Genomic DNA, 24,143 nt, shown 5'->3' on the forward strand with positions numbered 1-24,143 from the left:
ACAGAAATAAAGGAAGATTCTGATAACATCCATGTGGGTGTAGAGTTAGGGGGGCCACCTCCAGCCTCAGGGAATGTTAAGGACACACAGCAAGCACTTCTTTCTCATGATGGTGGTCTGAAGTAAGGCCTATTCTGGTCTGTTCAGTAACAAGCTGCTTTGCAGGGATGCTCACCTGTGTGCATTTAAACAGCAGAGCATATCCTTGGGCACTGACTGGCGTGTTTGTCTTGAAGAATCTAGGACAGAATTTCAGGATGTCACCCTCACAGAACCTAAAGGTACAATGTAATTCAATGAAATCCATGTTCAGCTCATTGGCTGAGTTTGGTCTCCTCTGTGAAGGCCCTCTGCCTGCTGTATTTTCTTTCACTCCATCCTTGGGTCTCCACCTGCTGTTTTGAGTGGGGAGGAGGTTAGCTTTCTCTAAGAAAAGGTCAGAAGAAGGAAGCATACTTGTTAGCACTTTCCTTGCCATCCCTTTTGCCTCAAACGTCATACACTCTGGACTATTAGTGTGAAGAAAGTAGGACTTGATTTGAAATCAGACAAACCATATTTGAAGCCGCCTGTACCATCTACCTGCCTTGGAAAAATCACGAACCCACCTCAGTATCAGCTTCTTAATCTCTTCAGTAACTTTTTGTAAGGAGTTAGTAAAGTAGTAGTTTAATGCAGTGGTTCCCAACCTTTTTGACACCGGGGACCTATTTCATGAGAGATAATTTTTCCATGGACCCGGGTAGGGGGATGGTTTGGGGATGATTCAGGAGCATTAGATTTATTGTGCACTTTATTCCTATTATTATTACATCAGTTCCACCTCAGATCGTCAGGCACTAAATCCCGGATGTTGGGGGCTCCTGGTTTAATGGACACATCCCTCTTCCTTCACGCCCCCGGGGGAGGGGTGCAGAGTTCAGCACAGCAGAAGCAAGAATGTTCTGGAGGTACCTCTCCCAACAGGTGCTCTTGAGAAAGACATTCCTCTGACCTCCCATTTTCCAGGTACAGTCCTAGTCCACGTCTGTTACCACAAAGTCATTAAACAATTTCACTCTGAAAAAAAAAAAATCATTTGGCAGATGAATAATAGCAATATATGGTCACCTAGCATGCTTTCTTCCACCTATTTCTCACAGTTGGACATTAATACTTGATTCCCTGTGAGAACCTTGATCTATTCACCCTTCATCTCTTGGCAACCCTAGAGCTGTCTAGCTGCAATCTCTCTGGAGAATAAACTCTTTTTTTTTTTAATTCTAGGGCTTTATCTGCTCCCCAGAGTCACCTAGAAAATTGCAGGTCCAATTCTGCAGACCAGACTCCAGCAATTTTCAGAGAGGAATTTTAAATTGACCTCAGATGTTTCTTCATGATTCTTCTAGCACAGCTGTGCCTCTGCCCACAGTAGACTCATTGTCGATCAATTCCACAGGAAAAAACTATGGCAGACTTGAAATTTCCTTCATTTTACTCTGATTCATCCCCCCAAAAAATGTAATTCTTTTTGAGTCACTGAATTTAAGAGTCCCAGGTTTTATGAAATCTGTTGTTTACAAACGAGGAAAAGGAAGGTAGCAGGTCACAGCTTAGCAAACTCCTAAAACTTTTCAAGGAATTATTAAGATTTATGATGATAACCTCTTTTTACAAGTCTCCTTTAAATATTGGGTGGAATAATATGTCTTTTAACCAACTGGAAATAGTTAGGAAGGAAGAGGAAACAGTTTGAGCAGAGAATGGATAGCACACTCAAACAGCCTGAGGAGAATTTTTAAGAAACTCTTTACAGAGGTGTGATCTAAGGAAACAACAGAAATACTGCCATATCTCAGGGCAGGTAAAGTGAAGGAGACACTACCTAAGCTAAGGAAGCACACCTTAGCTCAAAGGGAAACATGGAGAGAGCCACTCCCAGAACCCAGGGAGGCACAGAAAAAGGCATTCAAATAGCAGCTGGAGCCTTTGGTTAGGGATGTAAACATGCCGCAGTGACCTGGTTGAGAGAGGGCAAGGAAGTAAATACCTGGCCTTAGTCTCCTCCTGCCCTGGCATCTTCCACCACTGCCTTTGTTGTTCAGTCACCCAGTTATACCTGACTCTTTGCAACCCCATGGACTGTAGCACGCTAGGTTTCCCTGTCCTTCACCATCTCCAGGAGTTTGCTCAAACTCATGTCCATTGAGTCGGTGATGCCATCCAACTATCTCATCCTCTGTCCTCCCCTTCTCCTCCTGTCTTCAATCTTTCCCAGCAACAGGGTCTTCTCCAGTGAGTCAGTTCTTTGCATCAGGTGGCCAAAGTATTTGGGCTTCAGCATCACTCCTTCCAATGAATATTCAGGACTGATTTCCTTTAGGATTAAGTGGTTGGATCTCCTTGCTGTCAAGGGACTCTCAAGAGTCTTCTCCAATAGCACAGTTCAAAAGCACAAGTTCTTCAGTGCTCAATCTTCTTTACATCCATACATGGCTATGGGACAAACCATAGCTTTGACTATATGGACCTTTGTCAGAAAAGTAATGTCTCTGCTTTTTAATATGATGTCTAGGTTTGTCATAGCTTCTCTTCCAAAGAGTAAGCATCTTTTAATTTCATGCCTATAGTCACCATCCACAGTGATTTTGGAGCTCAAGAAAAAAAAGCCTATCACTGTTTCCATTGTTTCCCTATCTATTTGCCATGAAGTGATGGGACTGGATGCCATGATCTTCATTTTTTGGGTGTTGAGTTTTAAGCCAGCTTTTTAACTCTCCTCGTTCACCCTCATCAAGAGGATCTTTACTTCCTCTTTGATTTCTGCCATAAGGGTGGTGTCATCTTCATAGCTGAGGTTATTGATATTTCTCCTGACAATCTTGATTCCAGCTTGTGATTAATCCAGCCCAGCATTTCACATGATGTACTCTTCATATAAGGTAAGTAAGCAGGGTGAAAATATATAGCTTTGACATACTCCTTTCCCAATTTGGAACCAGTCTGTTGTTCCATGTCTGGTTCTAACTGTTGCTTTTTGACCTGCATACAGGTTTCTCAGAAGACAGGTAAGATGGTCTGGTATTCCCATCTCTTTAAAAATTTTCCACAGTTTGTTGTGATCTACACAGTCAAAGTCTTTAGCATAGTCAATGAAGCAGAAGTAGATGTTTTTCTGGAATTAACTTGCTTTTTCGATGATCCAATAGATGTTGGCAATTTGATCTTTGGTTCCTCTGCGTTTTCTAAATTTAGCTTGTACATCTGGAAGTTCTTAGATCATGTACTGTTAAAGCCTAGTTTGAAGGATTTTGAGCATGACCTTATTAGCATGTGAAATGAGTGCAATTGTGCAGTAGTTTGAACATTCTTTGGCATTGCCTTTCTTTGGGATTGGAATGAAAACTGACCTTTTCCAGTCCTGTGGCCACTGCTGAGTTTTCCAAATATGCTGGCATGTTGAGTGCAGCACTTTCACAGCATCGTCTTTTAGGATTTGAAATAGTTCAGTTAGAATTCCATCACCTCAACTAGCTTTGTTTGTAGTGATGCTTCCTAACGTCTACTTGACTTCACACTCCAGACTTCCAGGATGTCTAGCTCTAGGTGACTGATCACACCATCATGGATATCCAGGTCACTAAGATCTTTTTTGTACAGTTCTTCTGTGTATTCTTGCCACCTCTTCTTAATATCTTCTGCTTCTGTTAGGTCCATACCATTTCTCTCCTTTATTGTGCCCATCTTTGCATGAAATGTTCCCCTGGTATCTCTGATTTTCTTGAAGAGATCTCTAGTCTTTCCCATTCTATTGTTTTCAACTAAATTTTTGCATCATTCACTTAGGAAGGCTTTCTTATCTCTCCTTTTTATTCTCTGGAATTCTGCATTCAGATGTGTATATTTTCCCCTTTTTCCTTTGCCTTTCACTTCAGGAGAGTATATTAAAATAGGAGCTGGAGCCTTTGGTTAGGGGCATAGACATGGCACAATGACCTGGCTGAGAGAGGGCCAGGAAGTAAATACCTGACCTTGGTCTCCTCCCCGCTCCCCCCACCCCAGCCTCTTCTACGACTGCCTTAAGCCAAGGAAACCAGTCATTGTGGTCCATAAGCCTCCCCATGGCACAAATTGGGATGGGGAGAGGTGGAGAGTGGGCCTGGGAGATAAAAACCATCTAGAACAGCCCCTCATGGCAAGTGAAGGTGGGGAAGGGGCCAGCTAAAAGAAAGCTCCTGCAGCCTGACCACCTAGAATGTGCAGCTTCTGCACCTGCAGACCAAGGTCTAGCCTGCAGGAAAGGAGATTGTTCCTTGCACGGATTACCAGGACTGGAATGACCTTGGTCTTGGGAGGCAGACTACCCTTGCTCTATCATTACTCTAAGGAGACAATTTCACATCCTTGGGGAAGTTACTGAATCTGTGAGCCTCAGTTGAAGGCATAGCTTGCTGGGTTTTTACAAGGTTCTCTGCCTCTGAATCTATGGGTCTCCTTTTGTTATTGTTGGATGTTTAGGGAAACAAATAACATACTATGCATGAGATGGAACATTGCAGTGAAGGGAGCTCTACTTCAAAATCCAGAAACCTCAATTATGGAAAGTAGGGAAAAGGAAAAATAAATTTTGAGACAGTCTAAAAGTAAATCATTACACGTTTCAGTGTTTTTTTTTTAATTAATATTAAAGAAAGTGCACATTAGGAAACTTTGCCCAATTCCATCCTTGACCTCACCTTCAATTTGACCCTCACCCCACCCCTGAATTTACTCAATCCTTGACCTCACCCCATTCCTGGCCCCTAACTCCAACCCAACCTTTAATTCATTCTTGATCTTACCCGTCCTTGGCAACCACCAGTCCTGAACCTCATCCAGTAAGGATGAGCAGGGGTGGAGTGAGGATGTTTGTGAAGCTCGTTATTAGGTGATATTTTAGGCTGAAGTGTAAATGGTTTAAGAGCACTGTAGAGGTGCAAATATAAAAACAACCTCTGTGTCAAAATATCCCCACTTAAGATGTACATCAAGACCTCATGAACACCAATTACTTAACCTCTCTGAGTTTCTGCCTCTGCTAACTGGAGAGAAGACTATTTGATGATTTGGCTTGGTGTAAGGAACAGAGATAATGTTCATAACATTGTCTGACATGTGGTACGTACTGAATGGATGGTAGTTATCATATTTGTCCTGACTCTCCCATGAACAAACTGAGTGACTTTCAGCAAGTCACTTAATTTCTCTGAAGCCTGTTTATTGCCCTTAAGACTGAGCCATGCAGCATGTCCTGCTTCGAGAATGCTGTGGTTCTCAGGCAGGCACATTTAGAGGAATCCCGACCTAACTAGCTGAAGATCTGGCTCCTGGGACCCTGAGGAGGACAGTGAACTGACTGGCCTCCAGTGTGGGCCCTCCATCCCTGCCCACCAAAACGAGCATCTAGTGTGAAACCTAGTAATATCTGCTCACTGAGAAAGTGGAGCTTTCTCACAGCAGGCACACTCTTCCCTCTTAATTTTTTGGGGGGATGAGGAATGGGTTAGTCATCTATACGCTGAAAGCCAAAGAGATCACACAAGTCACATCAAGGAGCTTCAGTGCCTGTCAATTTTCTTTGCAGTTTATCTTTAAAGACCCAAACGGAATAGTACAGGAGCGGGGGAGGGGTGAGTTTTAACTCAGTCTCTTTTGCTGTTAACAACTAGGTCACATCGCAACCACCTCCTGCACCTCTCTCATCCCTGCTCCTTCCTTTTTCAATTTAGAATGTCACTGTCTGCTTTTCAACCTGATGAAAGTTATGGTGAGGCAGGGAGAGTTAATGACTGTAGATTGCTTTAAATTGAAAACCTGTGTAAGTCAAGAACCACCTTGACAGCTGAGTGCTTCCCTTGAAACAGCCTAAGTAATTAAGCTTAATATTTAAGCCAAGCATAAGGTCAGATGGAACCTATCCAGGTGGCACTTTCTGAAAACCTAAAGAAACACAAAGCTGTACGTGTGTCCTTTTATAATGTGGTGGAATTGTGCATGAAGAAAGGAAGGCCAGCCTCAGAAAGGCCTCACCTTCTCTTACCAGAACAAATTCACCTAGCTGAACAAATGTTTCCTCTTCCTTGCTTGAGTACAGACTATGCATATAGAAGAAAAAAATACTTGATAAATAAAAAGTACAAGCTTATTTTTTGGACCCATCTCCAAAAAAGCAGAAGCATCTTATAATTCCAACATAAATGTTCTTTTATATAATACTTACATGTTATAGAACTGAAGACTTTGGGGGGAAAACTTGAGAAATATAAGATTCTGGAATTTCCTGTCATGCAGTGTGCCTTATTAACCAGCACCTACAATTTTATGTTATTCCTTTTGTCCAACTCAGCTTCTAGATTTCAATGAGAAAACATGAAGATGGCTTACACAAACCATTAGCCTGAACTTAAAACAGATCTTTAAAGAAACAACAATAACTATTTTCTTTAAACAGCATTCCAAGTCGAGTTGCTAGGTGCACAGGCTGGAGATCTACAATTCTCTAATCTTTTCCTCCCTTCTCCATATCGTCTCAAAGCTAAAGCTGCCTCTCTATGGCTCTCTGGTTAATATAAACGACAGAAGCGTGAATTCTGATACAGTGAAAACATTCCAGCAAGTTCCCACCCCCCACCCGACCCTTGCTAATGAGCAAGTAACCAGATAACACTGAATAAGAGTCTCCTTTTTGATATACCAGAGATGCCTGGGCATCAGTTATATGACCGTCTGCTGTTAATAGTCCTTGTTTTCCCCCTGGTTGAATGCAACGAGCCCATGAATATTTATAAATGTTATTTACTATGCGACTAAAAGGTATGAACAGTGCTCAATCTGATTAGGACTATTGTGAGAGACAGTCTTCCTTCCACTTTTTTAGATTTCGATACACTTAAATCTGTGAGGGAATCACATGAAACAGGACTCCTCCCTAAATATTCCAAGGGCTAAACAGTTACCTCCGTTTCCTGCTTCTGGGGGAAAAAAAGAAAAAAACGTGAAAATGTGTGAAGATTGCCATCTAGTGGTTATAGTGTGAAGTGTTACAAAATATCACAAAACCAGGCTTTTTATCTCTCAGACAGTACTAGACTTGGAAAGTCTAGTAAGGTGAAAACTTGCCCCGACGTTTCCTCTGAAAACACTTCCTCCCATAGCTGTGGGAGCTGGATGAGAAGCCAGCACTGTCAGGGGCGCGGGGCAAGGAGCCCTGGAGCCCTTACAGGGTTCCCGTCTCATCACACAGTAAAGGTAGCGTCCTGCAACACCCAAGCACAGGGCAGGTCAGCCAGGGAAGCCAGCACAGTCACATTTGGAGCTTTATCTTCGCCTGCTCCCTCTGTCTTTCTATCCAGTAAGACTTCAAGCCTAGTTTTATGAGTTGCATTGTGCACCGCCCCCCCCACCCCCTAGCAAAGATAGGTTGAAGTCCTCCCCCTGATACCTCAGAAGAGGGCCTGGTTTGGAAATATGGTCATTGAAGAGGAGATTAAACACACTGCAGTAGAGAGGGTCCCTAATCCAACATGATTGCCGGCCCCTGTACGGAGACAGCTAGCTTGCAGAGACTGAGACACGGGGAGACCACGGGGAGAAGGCAGAGGGTGGATTTACGGCGGCTTGAGGCCAGAGCACGCCAGAGTTGGCCAGAAAACTATCAGAAGCTAGGAATAAACACGGAGGGATCTTACAGGCTTGAAGGAATGTGGCCCTGCTGACACCCTGATTTCAAATGTCTGGTTTTCAGAACCGGGAGACAATAAATTTCTGTTGAAAGCACCACCCAGTTTGTGGCACTTGTCACGGAAGCCCAGCAAATGAATACACTTCACCTTTCTCCTCCTCTGCCTCTTTCATCCTTGCTCAGCTCTCATACGGCAGACAAACAGGCATAGTTGTCGTTGTCTGCTGGCTGCTCTCCCAAGTGTCAGGCTCTCCCCCTGTTCAGCTCACCCTTCACAATGCCAGGTTGATCTTTTTAGACTATGATTCTGATTAGGTCACTCATCTGGCTTTCCCTGTCATATAAAAACCACGTCTTCAGCTAAACATTCAAAACTCCTCTTGATCTGGCTCCTTCCAGCTCACCTTCCGTTATTTTGCTCAAGTATTTCAGCCACATTAAACTAATCACTGGTATCTGTGACTGCTCCCTTTCCCACTTCTGTGATCGTGGATTTTGTCCCCCTTGTTTTCATCAGAATCAAACAGTACTTCTTGGGGCAGGTGGGGGAATCTTCATTTGTTTCCAGCAAGAATTCTAGGAAGGTCTCAACAGTTTCTCAGTTCTTTGAATTCTTACAGCTCTTTGCCCTTACCTCTCAGATGATATCTTTTTCCATCTTGTGCTGTAAGTAATCACAGTCTTTAATGCTTCAATTCACTCAGTAATCAGTAAATTTTCTGAGTAGGGACCATCTCTACATGCTCCCAATGTTGTATATGTCAAAACATAACTGGATAAATGATGCCCTGTAAAGGAATGATTGAATAAATGTTGCCCTTTCTTCAACGTCTAGGGCATGGTCAGACCATCTGTTCACTTCATCTAATATCATGCTCTGCCTTGACCTCCCTGTTCTGGCCACAGTGGCCTTTAAGTTTGTCTTGCCTGATGTGCTCCTCTGCCCCAGTCTGCACCCAGAGGTCTTTCTTCCTGGAACACATATCCCTGCTCAAATATCCAGCTAACTTCTCCCTGAGATTTCAGCTCAATCATCACTTCTACAACAGGGGTTTTGTTCATCTTTCTGACTAAATCGAGTTCCTATTGTGTGACCTCTCATCTCTGATGCTCACCACGGATTCACCTGTGCATTTATGGGCATGATAATTTGGTTAATAGGCATCTTCCCTATAAACAGTAATCTCTGTAAGGACAGAGATAGGTGGGAAAGCATTTGCCTTAGGTCACTACTGTCTGCCTTGCATATTGGAGAACTTCAATAAATATTTGTGTAGAAAACAAAGGAGTAGTTGAGTGTATCTGCATGTGTATATATGCAAATAGTCTATTAGAATTAGAATTTTCTAAGTTAGTATCCAGTAGGCAATAATTATAATGTCTACCATATTTGTATCTACTATATGCTAAGCACAGAGTCTAATACTTTATGCATTCTATCTCATTTAATCCTGAAAATGATGCTATATGTTAGCAACTGTATCCTTGTTTTACAGATGAGCAAACAGTGGTTCAGACAAGTAACTCCACCCAAGATCACACAGTTGTTAAATAGCAAAATTATGATTAAAAAGTCATATATTCCAAAGCTCATTTTAAACACCATCCCAGAATTACAGAAGAAAATCAACATAGTACTCTTGATCCTTTTGACTATGCATGATGAACATAAAAGACTGAGCAAATAGTGCTATATCCTTAAAGCCAAAACACTTACTTAAAGAGTAGATTTCTCAGGGGATTGTTTCTTGTTAACAGAAAACTCCATCTCCTGGCACATAGTAGGTGCTCAGCATATATGTGTTAAATGGATTTTTTTATTTTTGAAGTAGAGTTGGTAACTCAGCTGGTAAAGAATCCGCCTGCAATGCAGGAGACCCTGTTCGATTCCTGGGTTGGGAAGATCTCCTGGAGAAGGGACAGGCTACCCACTCCAGTATTCTTGGGCTTCCCTGGTGGCTCAGATGGTAAAGAATCTGCCTTCAGTGTGGGAGACCTGAATTTGATCCCAGGTTGGGAAGATCCCCTGGAGGAGGGCATGGCAATCCACTCCAGTATTCTTTCCTGGAGAATCCCCACAGATGGAGTAGCCTGGTGGGCTGCAGTCCACGGGGTCACAAAGAGTCAGACACAACTGAATGACTAAGCAAGCACAGAGTTGACTTATGATATTAGTTTCAGGTTTACAACATAGGGATTCACTATGTTTATAGTTTATACTCTGTATAAAGATATTATAAAATATTGGTCATATTTTTCCTGTGTTGTACATCCTTATATCTTACTAATTTTATACCCAGTACTTCATACCTCTTAATTTCCCTCCCCCTCTCTTGCGCCTCCCCCTACCATTTTCCTCAATCAGAACCACTAGTTTGTTCTCTGTGAGTTGGTGTCTGTATTATAATATTCATTTGTCTTATTTGTTAGAGTCCACATATACGTGAAACATACAGTATTTGTCTTTCTCTGACTTATTTCACTTAGCAAAACACACCCTCCAGGTCCATCCATGTTACTGCAACATTTGTTAAATGGATTTAAACTTCAAACAAGGTTTGTCACATCAAAGAATGATAAAACTGATAAATCCAGAGTCAAAATTCTTCTGAGAAAGCCAATAAAGGAGTAGGAAAGGGAAGAGCAAGGAGACAGGGTACAAAATTAGGGGCTCAGGGTCCTTTTGAGTCCCTAATGTGTGCTGACTGCTATTTTGGGTGCTTTAAAAAAAAGTAGAAGTTATCCCACTTAGACCTATAATAACACTATGACATATTATATTATTTCTAAGTCGCAGGTGAGAACTCTGATGCACATGAAAGGTTTTAACATTTTTTAAAAGGTTTCTTTTTTTTTTAATAGGGACCATTTTTAAAGTCTTTGTTGAATTTGTTACAACATTATTTTTGTTGTCTATAATCTGTTTTTGTTTTGTTTTTTGGTCATGAGGAATCTTAGTTCCCCAACCAGGGATTGAACCCACACTCCCTGCATTGGAAGACAAAGTCTTAACTGCTTAACCACCATGGAAGTCCTTCATGAAAGGTTTTAAACTTAGAGCTATATTGTTCCACATTCTACATGGTGGCCACCTCAATACAAACAGATGTTAAAGATTTTGACAAGTGAAATCACAGAAACAGGAGGGCTTCCACCTGTAAAGTTTGCAGAGTAACTACGTGAATTACTCAGAAACCTGTTCTCCTGGCTAACTTGGAAGATGAAGTTTTACCTGATTCTCAATTCTCATTACTTCTGTTTCTATTTTCCAATGTCAGTTATATTTGCACATAACCCTTCACAGTCCTTTTTTCTTTTTTTGATATCTCTTGAGGAAAAGAAAATGGCTTATTGAAAATGGAAATGGTGTCAGGATCCTAATTTCTTCCAGAACAACCAGTCAGTCCTTTTAACATGCTTACTGCAGTGAATGTCCAGCAATCCACATCCCTTCTTAGTGATAAAGAGAGTGACAAATAGCATTTTTCATGGAAATGACTAAGAATAATGGCTGGAGAACATTGAAACAATAACACTAAGTCCCATAATAATGCTGAACTACAAAGTTTATGAAATGTAGAACAATGGGAAACGCAACTTTACATTGACTAAAATTTCAGATCCAGCATTACATTACCTCCTCTACAAGGCAGTAAAGCAGTTCCAACTGCTCACTGAATTATTTCAAGGAAGTGGTACCATCTTCCTGGTATTGTCTGTTTGACCATTAAATTAGTTAACTCTTGGGACAATGTTTCTCCTTCTACATAACATTTCTATATGCAGTCCCTCTTCTCACTCTTAGAATAGATAAGTGACTGTGAATGTGAAAGTTGTTCAGTCATGTCCGACTCTTTGCGACCCCACGAACTACATAGTCCATGGAATTCTCCAGGCCAGAATACTGAAGTGAGTAGCCTTTCCCTTCTCCAGGGGATCTTCCCAACCCAGGGATTGAACCCAGGTCTCCAGCATTGCGAGCAGATTCTTTACCACCTGAGCCACAAGAAAATAGATAAAGCAGATGATGATTATCACCACTTTACAGATGAGGACACTGAGGCTAGGACAGTAACAGCTCCTCTAATAGCTCACAGCTAATGGGGCAGAGCAGGGACTGGAACCTGGTCTATTTAATTCCTATACTCTCACCACTGCACCTCGCTACCTCCTAATAACACACCACATCGAGGAAGATACTTAAGAGTTTCCACACTAATGACTCCTTCCTAAAGAATGACCTTCAGAACATTACTCAGGACAAAGTCGTGAGGACTCCATAGGAGTACGAGTGAGGTTCATCACTGCTTGCCTGCAATGGAAAAGTCTGCCATCAGCCACCAAAGAACACTACCTGGGAGGAGCTGAAGTTAATGCTGGCAAAGTACTGAGAGTAGCAAGTGGCATAGTGTACACGGTATACAAGGAGTGTTCATCAAATGGACATACATACACTTAAGTGCTCAGCCTTCCAAGTATTCTTTCTTTAAGCCTTCATCTCCACCAGCAGGGTAAACAATAACAAAATTAGTAATAATAATGATAATGACTGTTTATCTTACTGGCTAGTAACAGCTTTAACACTTATACAACTGTATGAAATACATTATTAGCCTCATTTTACAATCGGGAAAACTGACATTAAGCAACTCATCCAAGCTACTTACAGCTATTAGGTGGACAGTTAAGATTCAATTGTCCTATTTTACCAAACACAAGTCTGTGTGCCTCATGCAGAGTGAGGTCAAACAATACCAAAAGGTCAGAGTTTGGAGCAGAGAAAGGTTAACTGCAAGGCCAAGCAAGAAGACGGGTGACTCATGCCTTAAAAACCCCGAAACTCCAGGAAAGTTTTCAGCAAAGCCCAGTTAGGAAAAGTGAAGGAGGGACGTGATTAGTTGTTGCAAACTTCTTGGGGTCAGATCCTTTGTTCTTCAGGTCAAGCTGTTCCTGTAAACTTCTACCAAAGCACATGTTACTCTCTGTTCTGACAAGAAAGGGAAGGCGAGGCATTTAATTCTGTCTGCTTGCCTGCTTGTGGCTTTGAACACTTAAATGCTGCAGGCAAAGCAACACTGTTGCCCCTCATTTTACTTGTTCAAGGTCCCAAGGCTTGACTTTCATCCTTGAGGGTCCAGCCCTGGCTAAGTCCATTTTCAGGCCAGTACCCTGCCCAGCCTGGAGTGCTGCAGTCCATGGGGTCACAAAGAGTGGAACACAATTTGGTGACTTAACAAGAGCCCGGCCCAGGAGCATTCGATCCACGCAGTCCGGGTCCTCCCTGCAGTGCTGAGGCCCCGCTGATGAGGCAGGTCTCAGCTGGTGGTGCTCTCAGGGCCAGGGCCCCAGACCCTGCCCAGCTGTCATCACTGAGGGAGCCAGGCGCTCAGGACCCAGCCAGACCTCAGGCTCCTCAGACTCCCCAAACGAGGACACGTCCCAAGCACTGTGACCCAGGATGACTGCTTGCCGCCATTAGGTCGCAGAGGATGGGGCAGAGGTTCCCCACCACTTCAAGGCCTGGACCCACCCAGTGGGCGGCCATAGCGAGAGTTCTGCAGGACACAGCCCTCAGCCTGTCCCCAGGCCCCCAGCTCACCTGGCGGCCTGAGACCAGAAGGCCTGAAGTGCCCTTGGGAGAAGGCCACAATCCGCCTCTCACCACACCCAGACTGACTGTTGGCCAGGCTGGATCTCTCACCACCACCGCTGAGGCGCTACTGGTCTCTGGCTAAAGGTCTCGCGATGAAGGTCGTGATCTCACGCTAACACCCGGCTGTGCGCCTGCCTGCCCCGCCCCTAACACACTGCTCTAAATTCTTTCCACTCAACCATGCTTCTTTCAGATCTAGTTAATTCAGTCCAGATAATAATTCAGTCATCAAACATTTTAGCCTCTAAATCTTTACTTTTCTTTTTTATTACTATTATTTTATTTATCTGGCTGCACTGGGTCTTAGTTGTGGCAGGCAGGATCTTCAGTCTTCCTTGCATCATGCAGGATCTTTAGTTGCAGCACGTAGGATCTAGCTCCCTCAGTGAGGACAGCTGGGCAGGGTCTGGGGACCTGGCCCTGTGGGCACCGCAAGCTGAGACCTGCCTCTTCAGCTAGGCCTGGGCACTGCAGGGACGACCCAGACTGAGAGCTAGATGAACGCTCCTGGGCAGAGTTGTTACTGTTTTTCAGTCACTAAGTCGTGTCTGATTGTTTGCATTCATTGACTGCAGCACGCCAGGTTGGGATCCAATCTTGGCCCCCTGCTTTGGGAGCGTGGAGTCTTAGCTGCTGGACCACCAGAGAAGTCCCTCCTTTTCTTTTAAACTGCATAGACCTAATGGTAAGGTATTCCATAGCTTTGTTGTGCCAGTTTCAGCATGACTACCTTCAGGCTGACATTTTGGCTGAACTAAAAGCACAGAAAAGGTGCCAACCTTTTTTAAAATGAGGGAGTGTTTGCCTCCTCCAGTTTGATTTAGGGTCCTAGGAGTCCCCCAAGCCCCTTTAAAATGAATATTCTTGAACCAAATGTATTAATACTTTGTATGCACTTGGAGGAACTGATGTGTTCCTAAAGGAAGAAGAAATCTGGAGAATGGCGGTCAGATTCATCATCAATAGGAACAAACCCAGCCGAAGCAAGGTGGGAGAGAGTGAGACAGCCTAAGGGCCACTTATAATCTCAAAACACAGCAAAAGCTTCTCAGGGCACATTACGGCCATTCCCCAAAGTGATCTGCAGGGCAATCATCAGGCACTAGCCCAACAAAAATAAGGAATGGGTTTGAGATGATGTATTTGAAATAATAAGCTGACAGAGGTCTTGGGACCCAAGGTCTTGGGACCTGTATCTTCCCAAAAAGTGCCCTGAATTCAGCATTGTGTATATTCCTCAGGAATATGTTACTGCCTGTAGATGATCCATATGAGAAATTTTGTGCGATATCTGGACAGTCTCTTACAAAGACCCTGAACCCAGTGTTCTAAAAGAGGTCAGTGGCCACTGCATCAGAAGGATGTCAATTTCCCTCCCAGAGAATTTAAAAAAAACACTTGACCCTAGAACAGTGCCAGGGGGTTTAGGGGTGCCAACCATCTGCTCAATGGAAAAATCCTCAACTTTATAGTCAGCCCTGGGTATCCTTTCTCAGTATCCATGGTTCTGCATCAGAGGATTCAACCAACGCCAACCCTGCAGTACTGTAGTATTTACTATCAAAAAATATCTGCATATAAGTGGACCCACACGGTTGAAACCCATGTTGTTCAAGGATCAACTGTTGATGTATATATGACACCAACACTTTGATGTATTATCTCGTTTATTCCTTAGAGGAGGTCTGCAAATAAGTATTAGGAGCCCCTGCTTGCAGTTCACGCAGTCATTTAACATATGTTAAACATGTACTACATTTCAGGCACTGTGCTGGGGATACTGAAGTGATTAATACAGAGGCAGCCCCACACCCTTGGAGTTCACTTTCTAAGAGAAGAAGGAAAAGTGAGGATGTGAGAAGATTTTAAAAATAGCAAGAGAGATAAGGGTTAAGGTGCTGAGAGAAGGATTCAGAAAGGGGACTTCTCCCCCAGCTCCCCTCTCTCCTACTTATCTTCCTGTCTTACCCCCTGCAAGCTTCCCCCTCCCACCCCTTCTTCCCTGCTCCCCCCTCACCCACTCATCCACCTGGCTCCCAGCACCTCCTATTTTCTCGTCTGGTTGCCCGAAGCGGAGGGAGGGGGAGGGGGTGAGGGCGGGCGGGGGTCGGGGGAGGAGATGTCCCCGCGAGCCTGCCCCAGCTGGCCCTCCACCTGCGGGCACAACGGTCTCTCTTTAGCCCCGTCGGCGCCCACCGCCCCTGCTCCCGCCCTCGACCTTAGGAGCAACAGACGATCCAGAATGGGAAACGAGGCCAGTTACCCAGCTGAGATATGCTCGCACTTTGACGAAGACGAAATTAAAAGGCTGGGCAAGCGGTTTAAGAAGCTGGACTTGGACAGTTCCGGCGCTCTGAGCGTCAAAGAGTTCACGTCCATGCCGGAGCTGCGGGAGAACCCGCTGGTGCAACGGGTGATCGACGTCTTCGACACCGACGGCGATGGACAGGTGGACTTCCGGGAATTCATCCTGGGGACCTCCCAGTTCAGCGTCCGGGGAGATGAGCAGCAGAAGCTGAGGTTTGCTTTCAGCATCTACGACCTGGACAAAGACGGCTACATTTCCAACGGGGAGCTCTTCCAGGTGCTGAAGATGATGGTCGGGGACAGCCTGAAAGACTGGCAGTTACAGCAGCTGGTGGACAAAACCATCATCCTCCTGGACAAGGATGGGGACGGGAAAATCTCCTTCCAGGAATTCAGTGCTGTGGTCAGAAGCCTAGAGGTCCACAAGCACTTGGTGACAGTTGTGTGAGTTTTAGAAGGTCGCCACTCAACAACAACTTTTTCTTTCTTCTCTCTCTCTTTAATGATCTGCCCAAGAGGCCCGTAACTGCCATCTCTGACCTACTGGAAAGTGTCTCTCTTACTGAAGCAAGATCTTTCAGCCTCTTGACCACCTACCTCAGTGTTACTAACTCTTCTGTTCTCAGTGATTCAGGGTAATGCCCTGAGTTGGGGAGGACATGATGAAGGCGCATGGAGGGAAAAGAAAAGGAAACAGCTTTTATGAATGTATTTTCTTTTCTTTGTTTTGATTCAGAAACTAAACTCCAAAGAGTGAAGAGAACTTTTAAAGTCCAAAAATAAGAAAATATACATCTTTTCCTTTACTTCTTATGGTTTTATATATGGGGAAAAAATTCCCAAAAGGTGCTAGGTGAACTATTTTCACTTACTTGCGGTGTTCAAGCATCTTTTAACAGATAATTAATTACTTATTTTAGCAATAAGGATGAATCTATTTCTCTTGGCTGAGCATCTTTTAATCACCTCTCTCTGGGCAACAAAAGCCCATCTTTCCCTTTTGAAAGCCACAGACCACTCCCCACAGTACATCCAGAAATCCTGGAGCAAGTCCTGTGGGCTAGGAATCCATCTGGGTTCCACCTGTCTCATTGCTCCAGCTCCTTTACAATTTCTGTTTGGGCAGAAACTCAGAGGCCTTGTAAGAAAAGCTAAGACAAAATCCCCAGTCTATCAGTCTCAGTGGAGGTGGCTTTTCAGTCTTGACTGTCCACCCCAGTATTAAGTTCAGTTAATGGGGCTTCCACACAAACAGGACAGAGGAAGCTCACGCATGCATGCTTGCTCAGTTGCTTCAGTCATGTCCGTCTCTTTGACACCCTGTAGACTGTAGCCCACCAGGCTCCTTCGTCCATGGGATTCTCCAGGCAAGAATACTGGAGTGGGTTGCCATGTCCTCCGCCAGGGGATCTTCCTCAGGGATTGAACCCACATCTCCTGGGTCTCTTGCATTGCAGGCAGATTCTTTATCTGCTGAGCCACCAGGGAAACCCTTCCTGGGAAGCTCTCTCACCTCTAATACCCAGTGGGAAAGAATGGGCCACACTCAGAGTCCTTCTTCCCACAGGCAGAAGTGGTGATGATTCCAGCTGCAGTGGACTCTCTGCAGGGTGTGGAAGTAGTATTGCTCCTGGCATTCAAAAGATGCAGAGATGAACACATATACCTCTGCAGCAGGAGTGGATGCTGTCCATACTAACAAAACTTTTTTTTTTTTTTAAGTCTGACCTGGACCTGGCAGGGAAGTTGAGAGCTCTCTCACTGGGGGAAGCCTTGACTCTAATGTAACAGTCAGCCCAGAGTCCCCCACACCCTAATAAACCTGCAGCCAAGGGGTGTGCTGGAGCTGTTCTTACTGGGTAAGAGTGAAAGTGTGCACTTCCCTCCCCAATTCCATGTTCAGTGATGTCATGTCAATAGCTTCAGATCAGCCATGGTGGGAGTACTAAGAACTCATGGAAAAGAGCAAAAAGTTGTAGTTGTTTTTGTTCTGCTTGTTTTGGAGATCCAGTGTACCAGTAAGTACACTATTCCTTGTACCCTAGATTTTACCAGCTCTCTGTGTCCCACTTAATACTATCAGTTCGCAGGACAATGAGACATACTCTCCCTACATGTTCTTAGCCAAGGTAAAAACCCCAGGTGATTTTTTTTTTCCAGGACAAGGAAGATCTTCTTCTAGATTTATTATCCTTATATTTTGAAAAGGCTGGTAGCTAGTCTTGCTCCCCACAAAAGTAGGACAAATAAACCCCCAAATTTCATTACTGTCAGAGCACCCAACCAAGGCACTATGCCATTCTTTTTATTTTATAAATTATTTATGAGCCACAAAGTATAGATGTGCCTGCCCCTTAATTTCCTCTGCAGTCCTAAAAATAAATGTAGTAATAATCAGTAAATGTTCCCAATCCTGTAGTTATACAAGTCTTACCCCCATTTCAGGGTGACATAGTGCAAAGACTCAGACACACCTGAGTTTGGATTCAGTTACAACTGGGTTTTTAATCACAGTCACTTGTTAGCTGTGAGAGCCCAAGCACTTACTTAACCTCTCTCTGTCATTTCTCCTGGTTAAAATGAGGTTCCATCCCCAGGTAATTCTGAGAATTCCAAAAGATAAAACATGTTAACTGCTAGTGCATGGCACGTTCACTCTCCATGGACTTTCGTCCTCTTTTACTCAATCAGAATATAAGGGAAAAGGAGGCCTCTGGGTTCCTTTTGAACCCTTACTTGGTACTTAGCCACACCTACTCTCAGATTAGCAGGACATTTGTGTATTCCTAATCCAGAAAGGAAACAATGTCAAGGTCCTCTCTACCCTACAGGCTGCGTCTTCTTCTTCTTCTTTAATTTTTATTTATTTAGTTGCCTGCATCAGGTCTTAGTTGGGGCACAACAGCTTAACTGCTCCATGGTATGTGGGATCTTAGTTCCCTGACCAGGGATCAAACCTGTGTCCCTTACATTGCAAGGCAGATTCTTAACCACTGGACCACCAGGGAAGTCCCCAGCAACAGACTTCTTGACTGAGAATTTAAGAGAGAGAGAGGGACTCATTCTAGCCCAATCTATTTGACTTTGTGGAAGAAACCTTTCATGAGAAAAGTGAGCTTGTGTAATGCTAGCCAAGAGGACTTCTGAAAGAGAGACATTATTTGGATGTTCTGCAATGTGCACACTGAAGTATGGTTTAAAATTAGGACCTAGAGTTTGAAACATGTTGGATTTACATATTCAAATTTAACCAGAAGAGGAAAAAAATTTCAGCTTCTGGAGTGGCTGGAATTCACAAGCTAATTGCTCAATCAGTCTACCTGATGTATTGGGTTGGCCAAAATGTTTGTTTGGGTTTTTCCCACTAATGTCTTAGGAAAAACCCAAAGGAACTTTTTGGACAACCCAATAGTTACCCAAGGCTTTGTGGCAGTGACCTTAAACTGTGTGCCTGTTTTAGCCTCAGCAACTGGAAAGATCTGATTGTATGAATATTTGGGAAGAAAGATCACATTTACTTCCATATTAGAATGCTTTGATTCTTCTCTGTTAATTGCCAAGTTGCCAACAAATCTCATTCTGTACAGTTCCTTGGGGTGATAATAATAGTTGATGCTTATTGAACAGCTGTTCTAGGCCCTGTTACATTTGTTATACCATTTAATCATTGTAACAACACTGTGGGGTGGGTGCCTTTATCTCAGTTTTACAGATGATGCTATAGAGCGATCTAGAAGCTACCCCAAGGTATCCAGCTGGTAAGTGGCAAAGCAAGGACTTGAACCATGCTCTCTGACCACAAATGGTGAGCTCCCTGCACTGCCTCCTATTTTTATGGTTTCTATATTTACCTGCCTCAAATTATTCCTAATAGCCTTACTAAGGTAATCAAACCAAGCTTCAATTTTTACAAAAAGATAATTGTCAAGGAGAAAGAAGCTCCTACCTCCTTGGTTCTATGCATTGCAAAAAATTAAAAATATTAATCAAGGCAATCTTAGATCATCTTCCACCTTCATCTCATCTTGAGAAATAAGTGACAGCATTTAGATTAAACTAGTAACAGCAACCAATATGCTTTGACGCTGCAGACATCAGTAACAATATGTTGCTGTGAATCCTATATTAATGGATTGTGTCTGCTCTCTACCATATGTTGCAATCCCCAAATCAACTAGACAATTTTTTTTGAAATGTAGGGGGGAAAATATGGCCTAAACATAGTTGATTTATTCTCTATATTGCTGTAAAGGAATCTTCAAGGAAAAATCTTCAGGAATTTTTTTTGTTACAAATCCCATTCTTCACTTATGCTATTGATTTTCTCTGTTAGGATTTAAAGTGTGTCGTGAATCTGGCTATTGTGTTTTTCTATTTCCCATGCTTTGAAAAGGGAGAGGCTTGGGTGTTTGTAAGACAAGGTGGCATGGTGAAAAAGGAGTCAGGTTGGGACTTTCCTGGCAGTCCAGTGGTTAAGACTCCACACTTCCAGTGCAGGGAGCATTTCTAGCCCTGGTCGGTGAACTAAGATCCTGCATGCCACACAGCATAGCCAAAAAATTTTTTAAGAAAAGAGGTTGCTAGACTTAGAACTGGATGCCTCTCCTTTTGTATTGGCTGCTGTAGCTGTCCCACTGGCTAGTGATTGTGTGAACAACAACAAACCATGTGTCAGCTTTAAAGCATCAGCTGATTCATAGTGAAAACCCATAGCATTGAAAGGACACCAGAGTAATAAAAGCTGTGTAGATTAAAGATACAGCCTGACAGTTCCTAGACTAAAGCTGACCCACAAGTAAATTTTGTTATTTTACATGGTGTTTGTTCTCATGTTTTGTGTATATGTGTGTGCACGTGTATGTTACCAATATTTTTTTTAATAGGATTTTAAGTAGAAATCAAAATCAGCAAAAAGGAATGCAGCCCACCCCAGGATGGGAATGGCCTTTTACTGGCTAAGGTACTTCTGCAGCATGGAGCTGAAATTGTCTCAGTAAAGAGAAAGTCCACTCTTAGTTAAAAAAGAACAAACAAACAAGGTGGATGAAGTGTTCATTATTTTTCAAAAACAAAGCAATTGGGGACTTGCCTGGTGGTTCAGTGGTTAAGAATCCACCTGCCAATGTAGGAAACACAGGTTTGATTTCTGGTCCAGGGAGGTTCCACATGCTGTGGGGTGACTGAGCCAATGCACCTCAACTGCTGAGCCTGTGCCCTAGAGTCCGAGAGCTGCAACTACTGAAGCCCACACTCCTAGAGCCTATGCTCCGTAACAAGAAATCACTCCAGTGAGAAGCTGGAGCACCACAATGGAGAATAGCCCCCGCTCACTGCAACTAGAGAAAGCCCTCACCCAGCAACGGAGACCTAGCACAACCAAAAAGAAATAATTTTTTTTAAATAAAGCAATTGGTCATAAAGCATCCCAATGACTATTTTCTAACAATTTTTTCTAACTGAACAATAGAGTTTCCAATAATCAAAACAAATGACGTCATATAGAGTTCAAACACCTGTATAATAAAATCTAACAAAGCTAACAGGAAAAATTTAAATGAAGAAACATATGTGATGTATTAGGAAAGGGCTAATTAGTTTTCTTCAGTAAAAATCCTCACTTTTTCTGAAATGCATAAGTGGGCAAATGATATAAATATATAATGTATACACTGGGAGATAGGAAAAACAAACTTCAGAAAATAACCTCAAAAATTGAATACATACAAATCAGAATAACCAAAATAGAAAAAAAATGATCAGTTGTAAAACAGAGTTGGCAAGGATGTTATCCTGTGCACCGGGGCATCTTGGGAATCACTGGGAATGGTTTTCACACTCTTCAGAACCATTTCACACAGCACAAGGCATCAGAGCAGTTACATCATCTAACCTGGTAATCCCATCCATTTCAATATATATCTCAAAGAAAGAATCAAAAATGATTTTTAAAGTGCTCTATGCAAAAGATGTTTTTATTGCAGCAATATTTGTTATATATATGTATACATACTAAGCAATATTAAATATTTGACAGTTTGGGAATAAAGTGAATTATGATAAAATAATAGTTGCTAATATAAAGCCATTAAAGTTAATAAATAACTAAATCAATACATTTTCAGATTAAGCTTTTTAAAAAGCATAATTATTAACGTATAACAGAGTTTAGAGCTCTAGAATATATATTTGCATATGGTCATAGTTTAGAAGAGACAATGAAGAACTGAAGATAATTGTTTATATAGGAGAATGATAATGTTGATTGCCTCAAATCTAATTTTTGGAAATATTTTTCTGAGTTGTTTTATTAATACATTAAGACTTTTCGAAAGACTGCACAGTGGGGCTAATCTAGCACACTGGGCACCAGGTCCAAGGGTAAAAGACGGTTGCCCAAACCTAAAAGGGGCCAGAGCCGTGGGGGTACCAGGGACAGCAAGGGGACGTGTCCTCAGCAACCTGGGCAGTGCCAAGTTGAGGAGTCATTAAGCAGATTCCAGGTCAGAGGAGATAAGAGGTGCCACATCCCCCAGTACGAGGGATGAGAAGTTCCTGCAGATCCTGATTTCACTGTCCGTCTATATTATTTTCTCACCCATATGTGTGAGCACTGTTAATAACTTCACTCATGCAGTGTCTCCCTGGATTTTGCAAATCATCTCCTGTTTTGTTTCGTGTTAAATGATCTTTCAGTCTGTCTTCACTGATGAGAAAGTTGCAGGTTCTATGAGTGAATACCTCCTTTCTACCTTTTTGTGATTGTTGTTACAAGTTTTTTAGAAATCCCCAATTATTACATTGCTGGGTCTTGCCCCATTGTCCTCACCCAGGGAAACTCTCTCCTCTGGTGGTTTTCCTTGGTGCCTCTGGAGCCCTCACCTCATGCAGATGCAGGCCTCTGTCTTCTGTCCCCCTCCTCCTGCCCGGATAAATGGCTATATGTATAGACACAATTAGTCTGCCAAATTTTATTGAGCTACTGCTCTTCTGGGCAAAATATTTGGGTGGCAAAAAAAAAAAAAGGAAATCAGGTCTTCAAAATTAGAAACAGCATTTGCTTCCTCCCCATCCTGCTTCCAAGAATCTAGGAGTTAGCCATATTTCATAGGCTCCACAACCTGCCTTTTTTTTTTCTTTGTTGTTGTTATTCAGTCGCTAAGTCATGTCCAGCTCTTTGCAACCCCATGGACTGCAGCACGCCAGGCTTCCCTGTCCCTCACCATCTTCTGGAGATTACTCAAACTCATGTCCATTGAGTCAGGGATGCCATCCAACCATTTCAACCTCTGTCGCCCCCTTCTTTTGCTCCCAATCTTTCCCAGCATCAGGGTCTTTTCCAATGAGTCAGCTCTTCGCATGAGGTAGCCAAAGTAGTGGAGCTTTACCTCTCACTAAAACTGTTGTTCTTTCCCTATTTCAGCTCTCTAATTAAAGAAAAAAAATATATTTTCAAACCAGGATTTGACTTTATAGACTCAGGGAGTAAATTTGTATATACAAAGTTTAACACACCAGATCACTGAAAAAGAAAATGATTTCTCCTGGTTCTTTTAGCCCTAGTGCTCTGGGAGAAAGTACTTAATAGGTACTGGAATCCTTGGGAGTAACTGTAACTAAGTTATTTTTCAGTATATACTTCCTTTAATAAACATTTATTAGCATTTACTGTATACCAAGCCTCTAGAGACATGCAAAGAAAGGCAGAGCTGTACCCTGTCAGAGAAATTTTCCTAGAATGGGCTCACCCATTCATTTCAGTGTTCTGCAAGAAAAATAGTCTCTCTTAAAAGAGGTTATATTGACACCGCAGAGCTAGAGGAGCTTTATGATTTAAGCAGTCTATAAAGTCAGATTCTTTGGTTGCAAGCAACAGAATAATATAAGCAAGAAAAGGGGGATTATCAAAAGAGTGGGTAAGCTCAATGTTTTGAAGTAAGAAGGAGAGTAACTGATACCTCGGGAACCACAGGATTCTGTGATGTGATGGCAGGAAGCAGGGGGCTGTGACTGTGAGGCAAGGATACTGAAGACCCTGGAAATGATGGCTTCAACTACTTTCCAAGCCGAGTGCCTCTGCTTCAGATGTAAACTGGCTTGCCCTGGGTCCTGTGCTTGGCCTCCTGTGACCAAGGAGTGGGGAGTCTGTGATTGGTAGACACACCAAAACCATGTGAAGTAGGGGAGGGCCATTCCCCAAGGAAAGGACCCTAAGCAAATAAAGCCAACGCATTTCCAGCAGATGCCAGTTGAAATTTTACTGTGTAAAAAATCTCCAGTTTTTTACTTTATTAATTGTTAATATGCTTTTCCTCCCAATTCCCACATTAGGTCCCCAGACTGATGAACACTGGCATTAGAAAGTCAGGATGGCAAGTTTTCCAAGTTTGCTGAGCCTCTTTCTCATCTATCAATTGAGAATATCAATCTCTCTCTCCATCACAGAATTATTCTACAAATCCCTTGAGATATATAAGAGTTTTGGGG

At 42.9% G+C, this 24,143-nt stretch overlaps 2 protein-coding genes and 1 long non-coding RNA gene across 3 annotated transcripts in view; 2 read left to right on the forward strand and 1 right to left on the reverse strand.

The window, feature by feature from the left end:
- GRIN3A (glutamate ionotropic receptor NMDA type subunit 3A) overlaps window positions 1-24,143 on the forward strand; it is a 187,276-nt gene that overhangs the window by 146,983 nt on the left and 16,150 nt on the right. The window lies entirely within an intron of this gene.
- Window positions 919-8,470, reverse strand: LOC122710245. The gene is made up of 3 exons (XR_006345860.1): window positions 8,334-8,470; window positions 6,239-6,367; window positions 919-1,059 (listed from the first exon to the last, which is right to left on the reverse strand). It is a non-coding gene; the product is annotated as an uncharacterized LOC122710245 (long non-coding RNA).
- PPP3R2 (protein phosphatase 3 regulatory subunit B, beta) lies at window positions 15,574-16,465 on the forward strand. Its single transcript, XM_043927913.1, has one exon. It carries the CDS (start codon window positions 15,595-15,597, stop codon window positions 16,105-16,107), a length of 513 nt encoding a protein of 170 aa, XP_043783848.1. The 5' UTR covers window positions 15,574-15,594; the 3' UTR covers window positions 16,108-16,465.

Source organism: Cervus elaphus, chromosome 16 (genome assembly GCF_910594005.1).
Source record: "Cervus elaphus chromosome 16, mCerEla1.1, whole genome shotgun sequence".
Classification (NCBI taxonomy): domain Eukaryota; kingdom Metazoa; phylum Chordata; class Mammalia; order Artiodactyla; family Cervidae; genus Cervus; species Cervus elaphus.